The following is a 16,908-nucleotide window of genomic DNA, read 5'->3' on the forward strand; positions in this document are numbered from 1 at the left end:
ATCAGCCACGTCCATCAAGCGAGCCCTCCACACTTGAATCATGAACGACAGAAACGCTTGCTCCTGGCGCGGAGGGAAGATACCCATGACTCCTCAATCTCTGAGGCATTTTCTTCCTTCACGCTACGTGGAGTTTGTCGAGTGGCTGTGAGTCCGTAGCCAAGATATGGCGAGTGGAACAGTTGAGCCACACTTCTTTCTCTTCACTTCGCTTGATTTCTGGTAATGGGAACTTGAGATGCTCTTCTGAGTCACCTGGTGGAGTGCTGTCTTGTTGTGGGAGGTTGAGGAGCACGCAAGCTCCTCACTTCAAGCTGCCCACCAACGCCGGGATTTCTGACCCACGACAGGGTTTGTACAGTCCAATGTTTGAGGCCACGACTACTGCCTCATTTTCACGACCGCTGCATTCATTGAAAGAAGCTCATGACCACCACATCACTCTTGTGTTTATCTCATCTGGCCTATCCAAGCTGACCAGGTCACCTCCACTCCCAACGCCGAATGTCAGAAGAGCTCGAGGCTGAAACTTCCATCGTTCGGCCATGTGTTATAATCCACAGCAGCCCGATGGCCCTTGACTTTCGCTGTCGCCAATAGCGTACGACTATCATTATCGGGCGAGTCTATCGTCGCGTTCCTGTCAAGAAGGACCCGCACCACTTCGAGATGCGCACGCATTGCCGCCCATGACAGCGGCGATCGGCCGTCTTGGTCGACCAAATTCACGAGCACTGCATTATGCCCTTCTTTGGCAGCATATAGTAGTGCCGTGTGGCACTCCTCATCCTCTGTGTCCACCTTGGCGTGGCTCTCAAGGAGTAGAAAGATCAACCTTCTCGTGTCCTTCCTTTGCTGCTTGGATCAGCGGCGTTTGACCAAGCTTATCGACCAAGTCTGTTCTTGAACCCATCAGCTCAGACGCATAAAATGACTCATCCACGACTTGCCTTCAAGCAGACTTTCAACGCGGCCATGTGCCTGCGAAAATCCTCCCTGCACCTGGTTTGCAGACCACCCACTATTGATTGTCAGCAGCTAGAGCTTATCGTTACCTCTGCCTTTCAGGCAACTCGGATCGACGGTTTATGAATCTCATTGCATCTTCACTTACATCGCCTTGTCACCTCTATCACCACCGTATCTATGTTATCCACTTGTTCAGGCTCGATAACCCGGAGGAGATCCTTTGCATACTCAGCTGCTACAACAGCAGCGTAGGGCCGCCAGTCGTCGTTTTTGTGGTCGTCGGAGTAGTTGCTTATACCTCGGATGACAACACAGGGAAAGTTATCCATCAGACCTGCTGCCTCCGTCTCGAAGCAGAGAACATTCCAGTCGGATCGCAATGTATCCCGGCACCTTGCGGACTTCATGACGGTATTGCTCGAGCCGATTAGTCCGTAATGTACCACAGGATCGTTCGACTTACGATCTAGTCGAGCGTGCAATTGTCCCACGTCGCATGTTGAACAATCCCTTCCACCAGCGTGCGGGTAATCAGGTTTGAAGAGGAAATCTCGATCTCTGCCCGGAAACCGATAGTCACTCAGATTATCCTGCTGGTTGGCCAGTTTTCCTATCTTATTGATGTATCTGGTCATTTTGCCTTTTCCTAAGACGTGGTTGGATTGTAATCGAACAACTGCTTGGGAGAGAATGGTTGGCGGCTTGTTCAAGTGGGATGCAATAGCAAACGTCCCATCATGCATCATTTTTCCCTTGTCGTATTGGACGACACCACCTTGGTGACAGGTAGGTTAGCACTGTCAGGCGAGAGTGCCAGCAAATTCGACTAAGTCTAGCTTACCGTGACTGTCCTTGGCTGTACTGACAACAACATCCCCAAGCCGAATGTCCTTCCGTGGATCACTGGTGTCTGGTGCTAGTGGAGCTCCCCCGCCGATGCCAACAGTGAGCCCGAACCGAATGTTGGGGAAAGTGCGAAGAAGATTTGCTGCCGCATGCGCTGCAGCACTCGTCCCCATCCCCACGCATGCGATCACAATATTGTGTCCCTTCATGCGACCAAGGAGGTAAATATTATCATCCCCTCTAGGCTGCGCAAGCGACTTGTGTTCTTCGTCAAGTAAGAGTCTTGCTGCCTCGAACTCGCATTTAAGAGCACACACCCACCCCACGGTATAGGCCTCATGCCTCAGCTTTCGGTTTCCACGCTTTTCTTGCTGCTTAGCTCCTTGGTTTCCGAGTCCAGAACTGCGTCTCTCCGCTAGAATTGCGGTGTCTTCCGTACCCCCCGCTTGCGCTAATCCGTCCATTGTCGGGTCGTGGGCGTATCACCTGCTCCGTCCAGAACAGATTCATGCAGAAGCTCAGTATTAAAGGTTTACCACCCGTGATTGTAGAAGTGTAAGATACAAAGTCGCTGCCGAGATGTAATAAGGGTTAATATTTGATTTGTCGCGGGGTAAGTGCCTTTATATCGAGAGTAAGCGCCCGGGACCTGACTTCGCGCTGAGGCTTCTTTAAAAATAAATCCAACCAACAGGACACTGGGGAAGAAGCAGGGGTCAAAACTCGCGATTGGAACACGGATTTCGCGCGGTTCAGCCTTGCCGCGGACCTCTTTGGGTCATCAGTGCAGCTTTGCGGTGTCCTTTTGGATTTGACGATTCGTAAATCAATAACCCTGACATGTGTTGGTGGGGGCGTGTCATAATCGAAATCCCCACTGGGCGTTTGCACTCAATATTCAGCCTGTAGTGGCATGGATTTGGGCCATTCACTGGTCGCTTTACATGAAGGGCGTCGCGGTCGTAAACATCCCTCCAGCTGGAAGACGGAACATGTCCGGGTTTCGCAAGCATGGTGCACCCCAGTCGTACGACGAGAGATCGCCACTTGACGTCTTACACTCAAGTGAGGCTGAATATCGAACCGGACCGAGCTTGATGGAAGATGACGGGGTCTGAATATATCAAGGAAGCCTCGTATCCTGGCTTCCACACCAGAACGCTCTCGTCACCATTGAGAGCCAGAGTGGGAAGAAAGGACCCTACTTAAGACCACGAGCAGAACCCCCTCGCAACCACGCATATCTCTGTCGGCGCTAAAACTCATCATTAGTATCATGCACGCGAAGTCAATGGCCAAGACTCGTTGGGAGCCACACACTCAGATCGCGCCGCAGCCAGCTTGCGCCCAGCCTGGTGAACCGTCCGACGAGACTTCTTGCAGAACCAGGCTCGGCCAAGCTCAACGGCAAGACGTTTTTACAAAGTCGGCTTCCAAGACTACCCGGCACGCCCTCTTATTCGCCAGGGCGCATTCCGACGTTGTCGCGACGGACCTTGATGGCAGACGCTCGCAGCACATAAGATAGATGTGGGTCACCGTATTGTCGATATAGTAGGCTCGGAACATTGTACATACCTCGTATGCATAAGAGCCGGTCTTTGTCAGGCCGGCAAAGGAACGTTGAGTTATCCATTTTCAAACCTGTTGCCGTCAGTCAAATCCTGGGTGCATATGCTACCTCGAGGGGGAGTTTCCATACCGGTACCGATATCTTCTGGTATGTCTTTCGAACGAGGGCCTGGGAACCATGATCTCTAAATACTTCCTATCTTGGAATTCCGGACTATTCTCGAGCAACTTGCCTGGGTTCGAACACCAATCATTATTGACCAGTTTGAACCAAGATATGTTGTTCCAGGAAAGCAGTGTGTTCAGTTGTCGGCGTGGTTTGAAGACCCAGATGCCCATAAAATTCACAGGGTTGATACGTTATGGTTCTTTTGCATATATAGCTATTCCCGTGGCTGCTAGTACCTATCTTAGCGCCAGTTTAAGGTAAAGGTCCAGAAACATTTTGTTATGTGAACAGTAGAAGGACATTTCGGGTGCGTCTGTATCCCGTGCAAATCATGTCAAGTGTGGTGAAAAAATATGTAACGGGGATGTCAGATTTATCGGCTATGTTGAGAGCGTATTTCGCTTATGCCAGCAATACTACTCACAGGAGGATAAGAGTTATCTGACTGTGGCTTTTCGCATTCATCTATCCTGCGACCTGCGAATACCCTCAGCCTGTCAAGTGTATAATTTTGGTGAGGGAAGGTGCGATAGCACAAGGATCTCCGGGAATGGATAGTACGGTAGGGCTATTGCGCATAATAGCTTGTTGGGTTTTCTTCGTCGACTGTATGTCCGCGCGAATATATATCCCTGCAACACAATCAAGATTCTAGCTTCGTCATTTTTATAAGGTTATGGCCAAATATTGCATGGAAAAGGCAAGAAACAATTATTCGAAAAATCTAAATTAGACATGCGAGATGATGAAGATGATTAAGAAGAAGAACCTAACTATCTGAGAAACTAAACCCATACTCAAACCCATAAGGATAAAGAAAAGAGGTATACCCTACGGTAGCTTCTAGCTTCGCTATTGTCCCTTGGCGAAGTTCGCTCGTGCAGATTCCTTTACCTGGAGGCTTCAACAAAAGATTGCCGGTCCGCAGAACCTTCCAGGAAGATTTCATGCAATAGGAGAAGCATGCACAGCTATCCTTTTCCACAGTCAAAAACCTTGCCAGGTGCAAGGGATGCGTTGTCGGCATCAACATTTCCTTCCACGGACCCCCGGGCCCCTTCACCTGCCGCAGGGCATATCTCGTCAGTGTTGTTAGAGGAACATTTGAAGATTCAAACATGCTCATCCTCAATATGCCTTGTGGACGTCGTTTCCGAAATGTCAACATGACGAATAAATTCGGCAGAGTCGAAGTCTGGCTCGCGGAGAAAGAAGGGGCATGACCCGGACTTCCACGTCTACTGCCGGGAATCTCGATCTGTCAATGGTATACCCCCAGACTCTGAATCATTTTCACACTCCTTGCTCAATTGAAGGGGAGTTTCTCATCTCAACCTGGACATTCGCATTCGCGTCCACTGCACATCACTCTGACGTCGATGAGGCGTGTAAGTTTCCCGTACGTAGTCGTATTGGGGTAAACGTCGGGATTTCGGATAATCGACTCCGAAGTGGGTCGCTCAGCCCCTGGCCCCTAACGACCAATAAAAGCCCGCATTTCAAAAAGTGGCGGCAGCGCCACGGGGTTTTATTGGTGGCCTTACAAGGCCGATAATACCAAAGGGATGATCGTCATTCAAGTTCATGTGGAAAAAGACTGTCAAGGAAGATTCCAGATGATGGCTGTGCCATGCGAGAAGGCCAAAGTGGACACCGTGGATGACTCCTTGCAGGAGGATATCCAGTGTCTCTTCATCGTGGACTGTGATGCAAAGTAATGTGTTCGTGTTTTGGGCGGATCCCAGCCTGGGTACTCACAATCAGCCCGGCGCAATGGGAGGAGGGAGAAAAGGGTGTCTTTTGGTAATATCCGGAGATTGCAGGAGTGCAGTCACTGCTTGAGTGGGAAAGACTGCTCATTCGCAGGAAAAGGGACAAAGAGCGCCAGTCGCGGAAATCGGGGCCCATGATATCAGGGACCTTGACGTGATACAGGACTGGCGGGAGAGTCTTGGCATACGTACAAAACAGAGGCTTAGCCTCGCCCTTGGCCACTTCCTGAAGCTTTTCTCCCCCTGAAGCCTTGTTTGCTTCTTCCTTTTCGTACCCATCTCCCTCACCTCGAGCCTTTCCGGCGTCTTTCTGCATTGCATCTGCTGTCGACCGCTACTCCTGGTCCTGAATTTATGCGTGAGTCCTCCCTGCCCGCCGTCTCCCAAGAGAGACCATCTTGGCGTCTCCATCCCTGCGCTTGGCTTGCTGCGTGCTGAACGAAGATCATCAAAACGAGATACTAACCGGGTTTTCTTCTCCCTTAGACCGGATTCATTCGTGGGCGAAAGCTCACGCATCTACCAGCGCAAACTCACAGCAGGAGGGACCCTCGTCAGGAACAACTCAACCCTCTCAGGAAGCGGATGAACCCCCTATACGAAATGATCAAGTGAATAAACAAGCTGGTGACCCGACTGGCTCGGGCTCGCCAACAGATGGAGAAAAACAATCTGAGAAACCGGGGCTCCTCCCTCGTATGAAGGCTGGAAGCATCCGTTTCGTCCGCCACACCAGAACTGCTCTCTGCCACAGCTGGGTCAATGTCCTCTTGGTCTTCGTGCCGATCGGCATTGCCGTTGAGGCTGTTGGACTAGATCCGGCCGTGATTTTCGCGATGAACGCTGTCGCTATCATCCCTTTGGCCGGCATTCTAAGTCATGCTACCGAGTGTGTCGCGAGCAGACTGGGCGATACCATCGGAGCACTGCTCAACGTCACTTTTGGCAACGCAGTGGAACTGATCATTTTCATCATTGCTCTTGTCAAGAATGAAATCCGAATCGTCCAGGCCTCTCTGCTGGGATCTATCCTTGCGAACCTTTTATTGATTCTCGGAATGGCATTCCTCTTGGGAGGTCTGCGTTTCCAGGAACAAATCTACAACAGCACCGTCACCCAGATGAGCGCATGCCTTCTCAGCTTGGCTGTTACCAGTCTGCTCTTACCTACCGCATTTCACGCCTCATTCAAGGACTCCAAAGACGCGGATCGATCTACCCTCAAGGTGTCCCGGGGAACCAGTGTCGTGCTTCTTCTCGTATACGTTCTGTATATCGTCTTCCAACTCAAGTCGCATGCCTACCTCTATGCCAGTATCCCGCAGCAAATCATTGATGAGGAGTCTCATCCCGGGGTTTTGGCGGAGTTCATGAATTCATCATCCGACTCCTCGAGCAGCTCGTCATCGGATGAGTCCGACGATACAACTTCATCATGGACAACCGCAAAACGAATCAAACGAGCAGTGAAGTACAGGAGGCGGAGGAAATCCAGCACTAGTTCACGCGGTACATCATCGCCGGTATTACCGAGAAAATCATCTTTGGTCGACGTGCCTTCTGTAAGCGCGCCTCGCAAGTTGAGCTCCACGAGTTCCTCGAGCCCTGGCCAACGTGATGACACTGGCTCGTATATCGTTGATTTTGGCGACGAGAATCATCAACCCGCTGATGCCAGTGCTGCTCGATCGCTCGATCCGCAGTCGAGAGACTTCGGCAACCCAGAAACGAGTGTCAAATTCGATGACGAAGACCGGAAGGTTGGCAAGCGTGAGCGCAAGAGGAGAAAGAAGGCTCGCAAGCACCGAGAAAGGGCGGCTCAACCGCCGATGCCCGAATCGTCATCCCAGCCGGCCCTGAATGCCCGTGTCTCCGCGCTTGCCGTGCCAGAAGGTATCGAAAATCCCGACTCTCCTCCTCGGAGATGGTCCCCCTTCCGCCCAAATTTACCATCTTTGCTGTCCAACACCGTATTCGCCAGCCCACCTCCTGCGGGCACTACCCGAGCGGACCCGTTGGGAAATTTCAACGGACTGCGACGTTCGCATTCCCTCCCTTCACTGTCGCAGCACCCTCTTCCGCAACGCCAGCCTCCAGTCGGTAATGCCGTTCAGTTCGCAAGGGTAGCCGCACGTCTTCCGGGTGCCGTCAACCCGACCGCTTCTCAACCACAGGAAGCCCCCGAGCCTGAAATGTCCCGTACCGCCGCCATCGTCATGTTGCTTCTATCCACCGGTCTTGTTGCAGTTTGTGCCGAATTCCTGGTCGACGCTATCCCAGCCATGGTTGAAAGCTCCTCCGTCAGCGAGGCATTCATCGGCCTGATCATCCTTCCCATCGTTGGCAACGCCGCGGAACACGTAACAGCTGTGACGGTGGCCACGAAGAACAAGATGGATCTCTCGATTGGCGTCTCGGTCGGCAGCAGTATTCAGATCGCAATCTTTGTGACACCCCTGGTAGTCATACTGGGCTGGTGCATGGACAAGGACATGACTCTGTACTTTACGTTGTTCGAGACGATCTCCCTGTTCGTTACTGCGTTCGTAGTCAACTTTCTCGTGCTTGACGGGCGGAGCAACTATCTTGAAGGTGCGCTGTTGATCGCTGCGTATGTGATTATCGCGGTTGCCGCTTTCTATTATCCCGGAAGCGACCAGTCGAGCGACCTTGGGGCTGGCGGATAGACAGTCGTGATCTCGATGCTGACGCACGATGTCTGCTACCCGTGTGCTTGGTTCAACCCCGGCGCAGTTGGACAATGGTATTAAGAGGTTGTTTCTTTGATGAATGTTGTCATGCCGATAGTCATGAACAGGCGGGGATCGAGTCGAACCGCCCAATTTTTGTGATTCTCTAGTGCCCGCAATCGAGTCCTTCGTACGCGGTAATAAATTGATTGTGTTCAAGTCCTACTTATCCTAAAAACGGCTTTGGCTTCTTTTTCGCAAGCATCGTCGCACCTCGTAGATGGCCTTGCATTGTCTAAAATATTTATAGCGGCGTATTCATCATGTTCGCTAGAATCTTTACTCCGAGATTCACGCTACAAGGAAGCTGTATGAATGCCAGTCAACAGCTGCAACGCGTCCGAGAACACTAATAGACCACCAGAATCCGACTGAAGAACTCTAATAAAAAACGTATTTACAGCAAGAGACAAGACCGGTCTTTGTGGTGTTTCTTCTTCTCCCGCGGTGCCTCTACTGCGGCGACAATAGCCTAGTAAAAATAAGTACAGATCAGTAATTTAGTGCCATACTATACTCTATATAGGTACTCTCAAGGAGCTTCATCTACCTACCTCGTCAAACACTTCCTTGAGATTGACCTGCTCCAGCGCCGAACACTCGACATACTTGACCGCCGACAGTTTCCTGGCAACGCGCTCCCCTTCCTCCCAGCTAACAGGCTGCATCTCCCGGCTGGCAAGGTCCTTGATCGTCTGCGGGTCATCGCGGAGGTCGACCTTCGTCCCGACGAGCAGGAAGGGGATATCGCGCGAGACGAAACGGCGGAGTTCCGGGAGCCACTTGTCGCGCACGCTCCTGAGTGAGGGCGGGGATGCGACGCTGAAGCAGATGAGGAAGACGTCTGTCCCTGGATATGCTAGAGGTCGGAGGCGGTCGTAGTCCTCCTGGGCGGCGGTGTCGTAGAGAGCTATGGTGTATGTTTTACCGTTGATCCTATCGGTGGTTCAGCGCTTGATTGGTTGGTTGGAGGGAACTTGAAGGCGCTGAGCGGCCGGTCGCGATGAGTAGGGGGAAAAGAAAGAACTTATTATACTCACGTCGCACTCCCGCCAAAGTCGTGTGCTGTCGTCGGGATATACTCGGCCGGGAACTGGCCTGTTGTGTAGGTGAGAAGGAGGGATGTCTTGCCGACGGTGGCATCGCCAACAACGACACCTCTACGGGTGCAGTAGCCGCATGGATTAGCGAGCTTCGAGTGAAAAGAAGGTAGGGCAGATCGGTACGCAAAGAAAGAGGGCGAGGATGTAAGGGATGGGGGAGGAGTACTTGAAATCTGACAGGACCATTACGGATTTCCGGATTTGGTCCTTTCGAACGGCCGAAAAGGTGTTTTGATAGGAGGTGAGAGGGAGGAGATCGGAAGAAGGCTTGAATACGAGCTCTGATCACCTGACGCCTGGGGATATTCAAGAAGCTATTTCTGGCTCTGAAAAGACAGATACACTTGACTATCCCTGAGTCTCGTCAAACTCAGCTCGACGAACGGCAAGCCGAGCGTTTGGAGGCGTCCCTCTGTCGGGATGGCTATGATCCCTGACATCCCAGACATAGTTGTGATGACGACCAGTTGCAGCGAGCATTTTTCTGGCTCTTAGCTTGATGGACTGCCGTCGAACACGCATCAAGGCAAATCTATATCCAACCCTAATTAAACCCGTCGCTCGGCCGACTTCGGCTGGTATTCTGGATTACCCCTCAGCGGAAGAATTCCGGCTGCAGATGAAAGCTTTAAAAGGGCATTCAATGGCCAAGGCCTTTATTGCCAGGTCTGCTGGACACAGCTTCTATCAACATGTTCTACAAGCCCGGCGTCACCGACCATGGCCTACCCCACGATCCGTTCAAGGTACCCGCCCTCCTCCCTTCCTATCTCACCTTCGGCCGGGTTCTCACATTGTATAGGCCTGCGTCATCCCCCGCCCCATCGGGTGGATATCCACAAAATCCCCTTCAGGAGTCAACAACCTCGCCCCCTACTCCCAATTCAACAACCTAACGTTCGACCCGCCCTACGTAATGTTCAGCGCAAACCAAACCGTCAACAACACCCGCAAGGACACCGTCCGCAACGTCGAGGCCACCGGTCACTTCGTCTGGAACCTCGCGACCTACGCCCTCCGCGACGCCGTCAACAAATCCGCCCAGCAGCTCCCCTACGGCGTCGACGAGTTCGCGCATGCGAATCTCACGCCCGAGCAGGCTTCCCTCGTCAAATGTGACATGGTCCGTGAGAGTCCCGTCAAGTTCGAGTGTGAGTACCATTCCACGCTCCGGTTGCCGGGGAATCCGCCCATGGGCACGGTGGATGTGGTCATTGGGAGGGTTGTGGGTGTGCATATTGATGATCGGGTGTTGAATGAGGAGGGGCTGCTGGATGTGCACAGGACGGAGCCGATTGCGCGGTGTGGATATTATCAGTATACGGTTGTGCGGGAGGTGTTTGACATGGTTATTCCGGGGATGGACGAGGATGTGCTGTATGGGCTTGAGGGGAGTGTGAAGCGGAATCGGGAGAGGTTTGAGAAGGGTAAAGAAGCGGAGGGGGGTGGAGAGTAGATTGGGTTGTGTAGTCCTGAATTGATGTTATACTGCAAGGTCTCAGTGTGAGGTAGATCTGAGTGAGAAGCTCTATAAAGAATGAAACGTCCATAGATACACCAACACCAATTACTGATACACTGGCCAAGTATACCTATTCTCGAAGGTGATAGTACAACCACTCATGTTAGGGTTGCGCATTAAAGTCGTAGTCATTATACACTATGGTACAATATGGACCGCCCGGGAATCGTATGATTGTAACAAAACTCCAACAGGTTAGCACAGTTAATGAGGCAGTCAAGGTCGCCACGTACCCAAATGGGCTATGCAGACTTTCGAAGCTGCGGATAGACGAAGAAAAAGAAAGCAACGACGGCGAGGAGCACCACCAACGTCGGTAAGAGCATGAAGGTGAAGAGGACGAGGCTGACACCAAAGGCCAGACTTTGGCCGGGGAAGAGTTGGCGCACCATCGGTTCGAGAGTCGCGGAGAGCATAGGTCGAGGTGGTTTGAGATGTTGTGAGAAAAAGCTTGTAGACGAGGGTTTGTGAGAATGGAAGGGGTTCTAATGTACTGAAGCACAAATGATGTCCAATCCAGGCTCGGTTCCTCCTCCCTTGATGAGTGCATTTGGATGCACCGGAATCAGTATGATGCTATTCCGCCTGCAGAAGCATGAAATGAATACTTCGAGACAGAGAAATGATTGATGCCTGCAAGGGCGATTACTGGTCCAAAAGGTATTCCACCTGAACCCACTTTAGATGCGCTTGTCCTCCGGAGGATACCCTCAGCGTCCGGTAGGCAGCAGAATTCTGATAACAAGGAAATTCCTCGTTTCTCTGAGATCCACAGACCATTTACACAAGCGAATCCACATATAACGAAACCTTGATTGCATTGGTCAAGCCCTGTAGGGCTGAGGCGTGACTGGCTATCGGCAAGGGATCCAAATGGATGAGCGTACAGGACATGACTCCTGTCAACGGAGAATCCATGAGGACCGCTGAATGATTGCGAGACTATTGAGAGAACCCCACCGGCTCTTATAACGTGTCCGGATCGCTCCTTCTCGAATCCGGCAATGCCAGCGCCTACCGAAACCTTGCAGGATTGTACGTCTCCTGCCGCCCATAAATGCTTTCACCCTCTCCTTTGCTCTACCTCCCCTCACATTGAATCTTCCATAGCCGCATGAGTCTCTTTTCGAGTCACAAGCCTGCGGATCAGGCACAATGGGACAATTTCGGAGTCGACTGGGTCGTCCACTATCAATTTGAAGCGCTTGGTAAGACCCCCGGTTTGCATTGAAGACGGTCTAACCGCTTGAAGAGATATCCAAAGCAGTCGACGAATTCGAATCCCTCCTGCGCGATCTCGACGACGCCCATCTCGAGACGCAGGTGCGCCACGGTCATGGAGCGTCACTCCTGGTCTTTATCCGGGTCCCGAGTGCCCATCTGGGCAGTTTAGTCTACCATTCCAGGTGCGTACGTCTCACCCAACATAGCACCTACGGTGGATTAATCGCACCCAGGGTCAAAGACTGGCTCTACGGCATTATTCACGAACTTCCCGTGGGCGACGACGACACGATAGCAGACGCGGACACCCCCGCGGAGTCCCTTCGATCGGTCTATCACGCTGTTACCTGGCAAAAGAAGCTCGGAGGTGCTCATATAACACCTAGACATGGCAGGTGGAAGAACGTAGCGTCCGCGTTTCCGCTGCATGATCAGGCTGCGAATGCAGAGCTATTGCGGAAATGGAGTAGGACAATCCTCCTAACTGCAGAAGACTTGGACTCCATTCGCGCGTTGTTCGGGGAGAAGGTGAGTGCCATACGACAGCTCTGGCCAATGCTGATGAGCCAGGTTGCGTTCTATTTCGCTTTCATCCATTCATACTCTTTATTTCTTGCCTTCCCAGCTGCTTGGGGAGTGGTCTGCTGGTGGCACTGGGGCTCTTATTCGATCCCGTTCGCGATAGGGGATTGTCTCTGGGCCATAGTTTTTGTCGAGTATTGGAAGATCCGCGAAACCGATCTCAGCCTTCGCTGGCAGGTCAACGGCGTCGGGGCTCTCAAAGTGACGCGGACTCAGTATGTCTGGGAGAAAGAGGTGCGAGATCCTATCACCGGCGAGGTTGTCCAGGTTTTCTCTCCATACCGACAGTTCCTCCGCCAGCTTTTGCTGGTGCCGTTTGCCTCGATCGCCAGTCTAGCCCTCGGTGGTTTGATAGTCGCGACGTTCGCTCTCGAGGTCTTCATCTCAGAGGTCTATACCGGGTCATTGAAGGGCTATCTGGAATTCCTTCCTACCGTTATCTTTTCCCTATGCTTGCCGTCCATTAGCGGCCTCCTCAACAGCATTGCCACCAGACTGACCCAGTACGAGAATTATCGGACCCAGGATCAGTACGACCTTGCACAGACAGCCAAGCAGTTTGTGACGCATTTCATCACTGCGTTCCTTCCCACCGTCCTGACCGCGTTCGTGTACGTTCCCTTCGGCGCGAGGCTCGTACCTCATCTCAACATTCCTAGCTTCCAGGGCAAGGCCCCTGCCGATATGCCTCGAGACTTTTCCGTCGACCCCGGGCGGCTGAAGCAGGAGGTGATGTATCTGTCTCTGACAGGCCAGGTGCTGAGCTTTGGAGAGGAGGTGGTCCTCCCGTATGTGAAGCGAGTAGCGCTGGAGAAGTGGCGCGAGTATCGCACTCGACAGGCGGCAGTCCAGAATCGACGTCGAGTCTCGCAAGGCACGAGCCAGGTGCTCTTCGACGATCCCGATGAGAGCGCCTTTCTGTCGCGAGTGCGCAACGAGGCTGAGGCCGACGAGTACAACGTGCACGAGGATACCCTGGAGATGTGCGTGCAGTTCGGATACCTGACCCTGTTCGGGTCGTCATGGCCGCTCGTGGCTCTAGGGTTCTTGGTGAACAACTGGCTCGAACTACGTGGAGACTTCTTCAAACTCAGCCTGGAATGCCAACGGCCACCGCCGATCCGGGCGGATTCCATTGGCCCATCCCTCCAAGGCTTGGAGGTGCTGAGCTGGCTGGGGACGTTGTCGACCGCCGCCATTGTCTACCTGTACCGCGACGGCATGGCCGAGATTCGGGTGTCGTCGCTGCTGCTCACCCTTCTCCTTTCAGAGTGGGCATACCTTGGAATGCGCTTTGCGGTCAGCACGGGTCTCCGCAAGGTCCTCAGTCGCACGCTGCGGCGAGAGGCGGCCAAGCGATATGCAGTGCGCAAGGGCTATCTCAAAGCCACCGCCTCGGAGGGGAGTCCACCACGGGGAAAGCTGCGAGTCCGATTCCGGGGCCGAGTCAGCGTCTTCACGAGTGCGACAGATCCCCCATCTCCCCAGTCTGACGAGGTGCTGCGCGAGGCGATGCTGCACACCGAGCGGCGGTTCTGGTCTCGGAGGCCAAACCAGGTGCTGGAGGACGGGGTTCGCATCATCAGGGCATTAGGACAGGGGGGGCCAAAAATAGAAAAGGAATTGTAATTATGGAAGAATTCTTGCTCTGCCGTCAGATCCCCGCAAACCTTTTCTCGAGTGGAGGTGTAGGGCTGGGACTCCAAGAGGTGGGACGAGACGCGTCATAATGGTGCACAGTGTCAGACGGTCTGCGCTCGATGGCTTGGAAATGGCGAAGGATGACTGCATCGAGATGTTCAGCAGGTGCATCGTTAGGCAACCGCATATCGGTGTGGACAAGTGCTGTTGATGGCTCCGCAGTTGAGCCATGGGAGGGCCAAAGGCACAGCCGACTGTGGCACCATCTGCACCGGCGATGGTGCAGGGCTAAATTCATTGGGCCCAAGTGGACGCTAAGATCAGCAAGGCTGAGTGAATTCGTGACAGAAGAAATTATTTCATTTCATCTTCAACGGACTGCTCCACAGGGCACAGTGTGGCGCAGCCTTCATCTCATATAAATCTCCTCTCTCTCTCCTGTCCCGGAGGTCAAATCAATCCACTCAACCTCAATCAATTGTCTGATTCTCCCAATTATCTCTCCATCGACCTCAAAATGAAGCTCTTCCTGACCGCTCCCCTCCTCCTCTCCTCTGTCCTCGCCGTCGCCCAGAATGACGACGACGACAGCCTTGGCGACGACATCGGCGACATCATCGACGACGTCTCTGACGGCGTCGGCGACATTGGCACTGCCGTCGAAACCATCTTCGACTCCATCACCGACCACCTCGCGTCCGCCCCCACCGACATCTCATCTTGGATCGAGTCCGTCGCCAGCGGCGCCTCCACCTGGGCCACGGGCGCCGAGTCTGATGTCGAGTCCGCCTGGTCCTCCTTCTACTCTGAAGGCTCGAGCATTTTCTCCACCGCCTCTGATGACTTTCACTCTGCCTGGGATGGCGTGAGCTCGGCCCTCGACGACGACGACGACGACGATGACCATCCCGCGACGAGCACCGTCGTCACGACGACCGGTACTGACGGCGTACAGACGACGGCGACGCAGACTCCTGGGCCGACGGATAACGGCAGTGATGCTGAGAACGCTGAGGAGACCGATAGCGATGATGTCGCTGCGTATGCGACGCCGTTCATGGGCGTTGCTGGGCTGATGGGTGTGATGGGTGTTGTCGCTGCCCTTTAAGCTACTCTGCCCAGGTAAATTATGATGTTGATGTTATGTTGGATACCGACTCTATTGCATGTATATAACATTGGACTGCAATGACATGACTTGACTTAACTTCAATTCTCTGAACTCGAACCCGTTTCATCTGCCAGCGTCGTCCGCGGCCCCGTGTAGAACCTCCGCGCATACAGATAATAATAGGCCATGCACGCAATCCACACAAACCCATTGATCACAACCGTGTAATTCATCTCCCGAGCTGTCAACAACAATCAATTGTCAGCCTGCGTGTCAGAGAAAAAAAAGGGGGGGTTAAATTAAAACCCGTCCGCGGACAGCATGATGAAACTCACCATCCGGCCCCCTGACAACCGGAAACATGCTAAGCACAAGCCCAAACCCCAACCACCCCACCGCAACGCCCGCAATGATCCTGCTCGCCCGGTCGCCCGTGGAGAATTCCCCGCGCGTGAACTTCTTCTTCTCCCGTTCTCCTGATGCTGACGCTGACACTGACAGTCGGTCCTCGCCCCAGATAAGCCGACACACGATCGGCGTCCCCCACGCGAGGTAATTGCTCGCGACGAACAGCGAGAACAGCGCGCTTGCGGCGACGTTGTTGATCAGGGCGAGCAGCCCGAAGACGGTGCAGATTGCGGCGAGGAAGACGACTGCGTTGATTGGTTGGTATGCGAGGCTTTGCATCAGGGGGCTGCTCCAGCTGCTGCTGCTGGTGCTGACGGTGGCGCCAGGGATCTGGCGCAGGAGGGTGGAGAAGGGGAGGGCGGCGTCGCGGGCGAATGCCCATGTTTGGCGGGATGCGGCGACGAGCTGGGGATATGAGCTTCATTCCAGAAGTGAAGACAACAAACGAGGGTGAGGATGAGGTGGCATGTTCAGGGGGTTCATTACCAGGCTGAGTCCGATGAGGAATTGGGTGACGATAAGTACGGCCATGAAGCCTAGGGCGCCCAGTTTGCCCAGGGCGTCGTGGTATATCTGCAGGTGATATTGTCAGCATATCCCCCCCTTCTGGTTCTTGTAAAGAGGGTTGAAAGGATGACGGGGTGCGAGGGAGGGTACCGTACCTGCGCCATGGGCTGCCCAAAGACCGTCCCGTATGTATTCTCAACAACAGGATCCATCACCGCAGCCAACACACTCAGCACCAGAAACCCCAGCACACACGCACTCGCCGCCGAGAAGAGAATGCCCCGTGGCACCGCGCGCGCCGCATGCACCGCCTCCTCACTCATATGCACGCACGAGTCGAAGAACCCGATTGTCCAGATCGGCGACATGAACCCGAGCACGAACGTCCAGCCCACCGGCCAGTCCGAGAGGTTCTCGAGGTGTCCGAAGACGTACCGCGCGCTGTTGAGGGAGCCGCCGCGCGCGACTTTCCCCGCGGGGAGGGCGACTACCGTTGCCACGACCAGGGCGACGTTGATGTAGATGCAGAGGGTTTGGATGCGCGGCATGAGCGGGCTGGCGAGGATTGTTGCGGCCGCGTGGATGGCGATCAGGCCGGCGTAAAGGCCGTAGATGGTCGCGTTGGAGGCGGACCAGGTGCCGTCGCGGGCGATGGAGATGCAGGCCAGGATGAGCAGGGAGAGCGTATCTTCGCCAGTCAGTTCTCTGTAACGACATGGTGGACAGAATGGG

General features: G+C 53.6%; 8 protein-coding genes across 8 annotated transcripts; 4 read left to right on the plus strand and 4 right to left on the minus strand.

Moving 5' to 3' along the window:
- Positions 1-123: 123 nt before the first annotated feature.
- On the minus strand, positions 124-2,989 carry BJX67DRAFT_372369 (nucleoside phosphorylase domain-containing protein; the record flags this gene model as incomplete). Its single annotated transcript, XM_071031236.1, has 5 exons — positions 124-219; positions 531-607; positions 1,115-1,744; positions 1,811-2,157; positions 2,970-2,989. 5 exons carry the CDS (start codon positions 2,987-2,989, stop codon positions 124-126), a joined length of 1,170 nt encoding a protein of 389 aa, XP_070885926.1.
- A 2,551-nt stretch (positions 2,990-5,540) lies between these two features.
- BJX67DRAFT_120712 (putative membrane bound cation transporter) lies at positions 5,541-8,559 on the plus strand. Its single transcript, XM_071024427.1, has 2 exons — positions 5,541-5,686; positions 5,815-8,559. The coding sequence occupies exons 1-2, from the start codon at positions 5,683-5,685 to the stop codon at positions 8,013-8,015; spliced, it is 2,205 nt and encodes a 734-aa protein (XP_070885927.1). The 5' UTR covers positions 5,541-5,682; the 3' UTR covers positions 8,016-8,559.
- BJX67DRAFT_120714 (Rho family small GTPase) lies at positions 8,246-9,399 on the minus strand. Its single transcript, XM_071024428.1, has 4 exons — positions 9,348-9,399; positions 9,119-9,238; positions 8,633-9,014; positions 8,246-8,550 (listed from the first exon to the last, which is right to left on the minus strand). The coding sequence occupies exons 1-4, from the start codon at positions 9,365-9,367 to the stop codon at positions 8,476-8,478; spliced, it is 597 nt and encodes a 198-aa protein (XP_070885928.1). The 5' UTR covers positions 9,368-9,399; the 3' UTR covers positions 8,246-8,475.
- An 11-nt stretch (positions 9,400-9,410) lies between these two features.
- On the plus strand, positions 9,411-10,740 carry BJX67DRAFT_120812 (flavin reductase family protein). The gene is made up of 2 exons (XM_071024430.1): positions 9,411-9,927; positions 9,984-10,740. Exons 1-2 carry the CDS (start codon positions 9,874-9,876, stop codon positions 10,635-10,637), a joined length of 708 nt encoding a protein of 235 aa, XP_070885929.1. The 5' UTR covers positions 9,411-9,873; the 3' UTR covers positions 10,638-10,740.
- Positions 10,723-11,535, minus strand: BJX67DRAFT_120854 (uncharacterized protein). Its single transcript, XM_071024431.1, has one exon. The coding sequence runs from the start codon at positions 11,251-11,253 to the stop codon at positions 10,807-10,809; it is 447 nt and encodes a 148-aa protein (XP_070885930.1). The 5' UTR covers positions 11,254-11,535; the 3' UTR covers positions 10,723-10,806.
- Positions 11,536-11,817: 282 nt separating this feature from the next.
- BJX67DRAFT_381581 (anoctamin family protein) lies at positions 11,818-14,138 on the plus strand (the record flags this gene model as incomplete). The annotated part of the gene is made up of 4 exons (XM_071033039.1): positions 11,818-11,911; positions 11,956-12,109; positions 12,161-12,455; positions 12,498-14,138. The coding sequence occupies 4 exons, from the start codon at positions 11,818-11,820 to the stop codon at positions 14,136-14,138; spliced, it is 2,184 nt and encodes a 727-aa protein (XP_070885931.1).
- A 419-nt stretch (positions 14,139-14,557) lies between these two features.
- BJX67DRAFT_120790 (putative GPI anchored protein) lies at positions 14,558-15,414 on the plus strand. Its single transcript, XM_071024429.1, has one exon. The coding sequence runs from the start codon at positions 14,668-14,670 to the stop codon at positions 15,256-15,258; it is 591 nt and encodes a 196-aa protein (XP_070885932.1). The 5' UTR covers positions 14,558-14,667; the 3' UTR covers positions 15,259-15,414.
- Positions 15,360-16,877, minus strand: BJX67DRAFT_381583 (putative GABA permease (Uga4); the record flags this gene model as incomplete). Its single annotated transcript, XM_071033040.1, has 4 exons — positions 15,360-15,502; positions 15,597-16,074; positions 16,156-16,242; positions 16,332-16,877. Coding segments are annotated over 4 exons (1,254 nt in total), but the record flags the coding sequence as incomplete, so codon positions are not given.
- Positions 16,878-16,908: the final 31 nt, after the last annotated feature.

The sequence above is a fragment of the Aspergillus lucknowensis genome (assembly GCF_044049455.1).
Source record: "Aspergillus lucknowensis strain CBS 449.75 chromosome Unknown BJX67scaffold_22, whole genome shotgun sequence".
NCBI classification, from domain to species: domain Eukaryota; kingdom Fungi; phylum Ascomycota; class Eurotiomycetes; order Eurotiales; family Aspergillaceae; genus Aspergillus; species Aspergillus lucknowensis.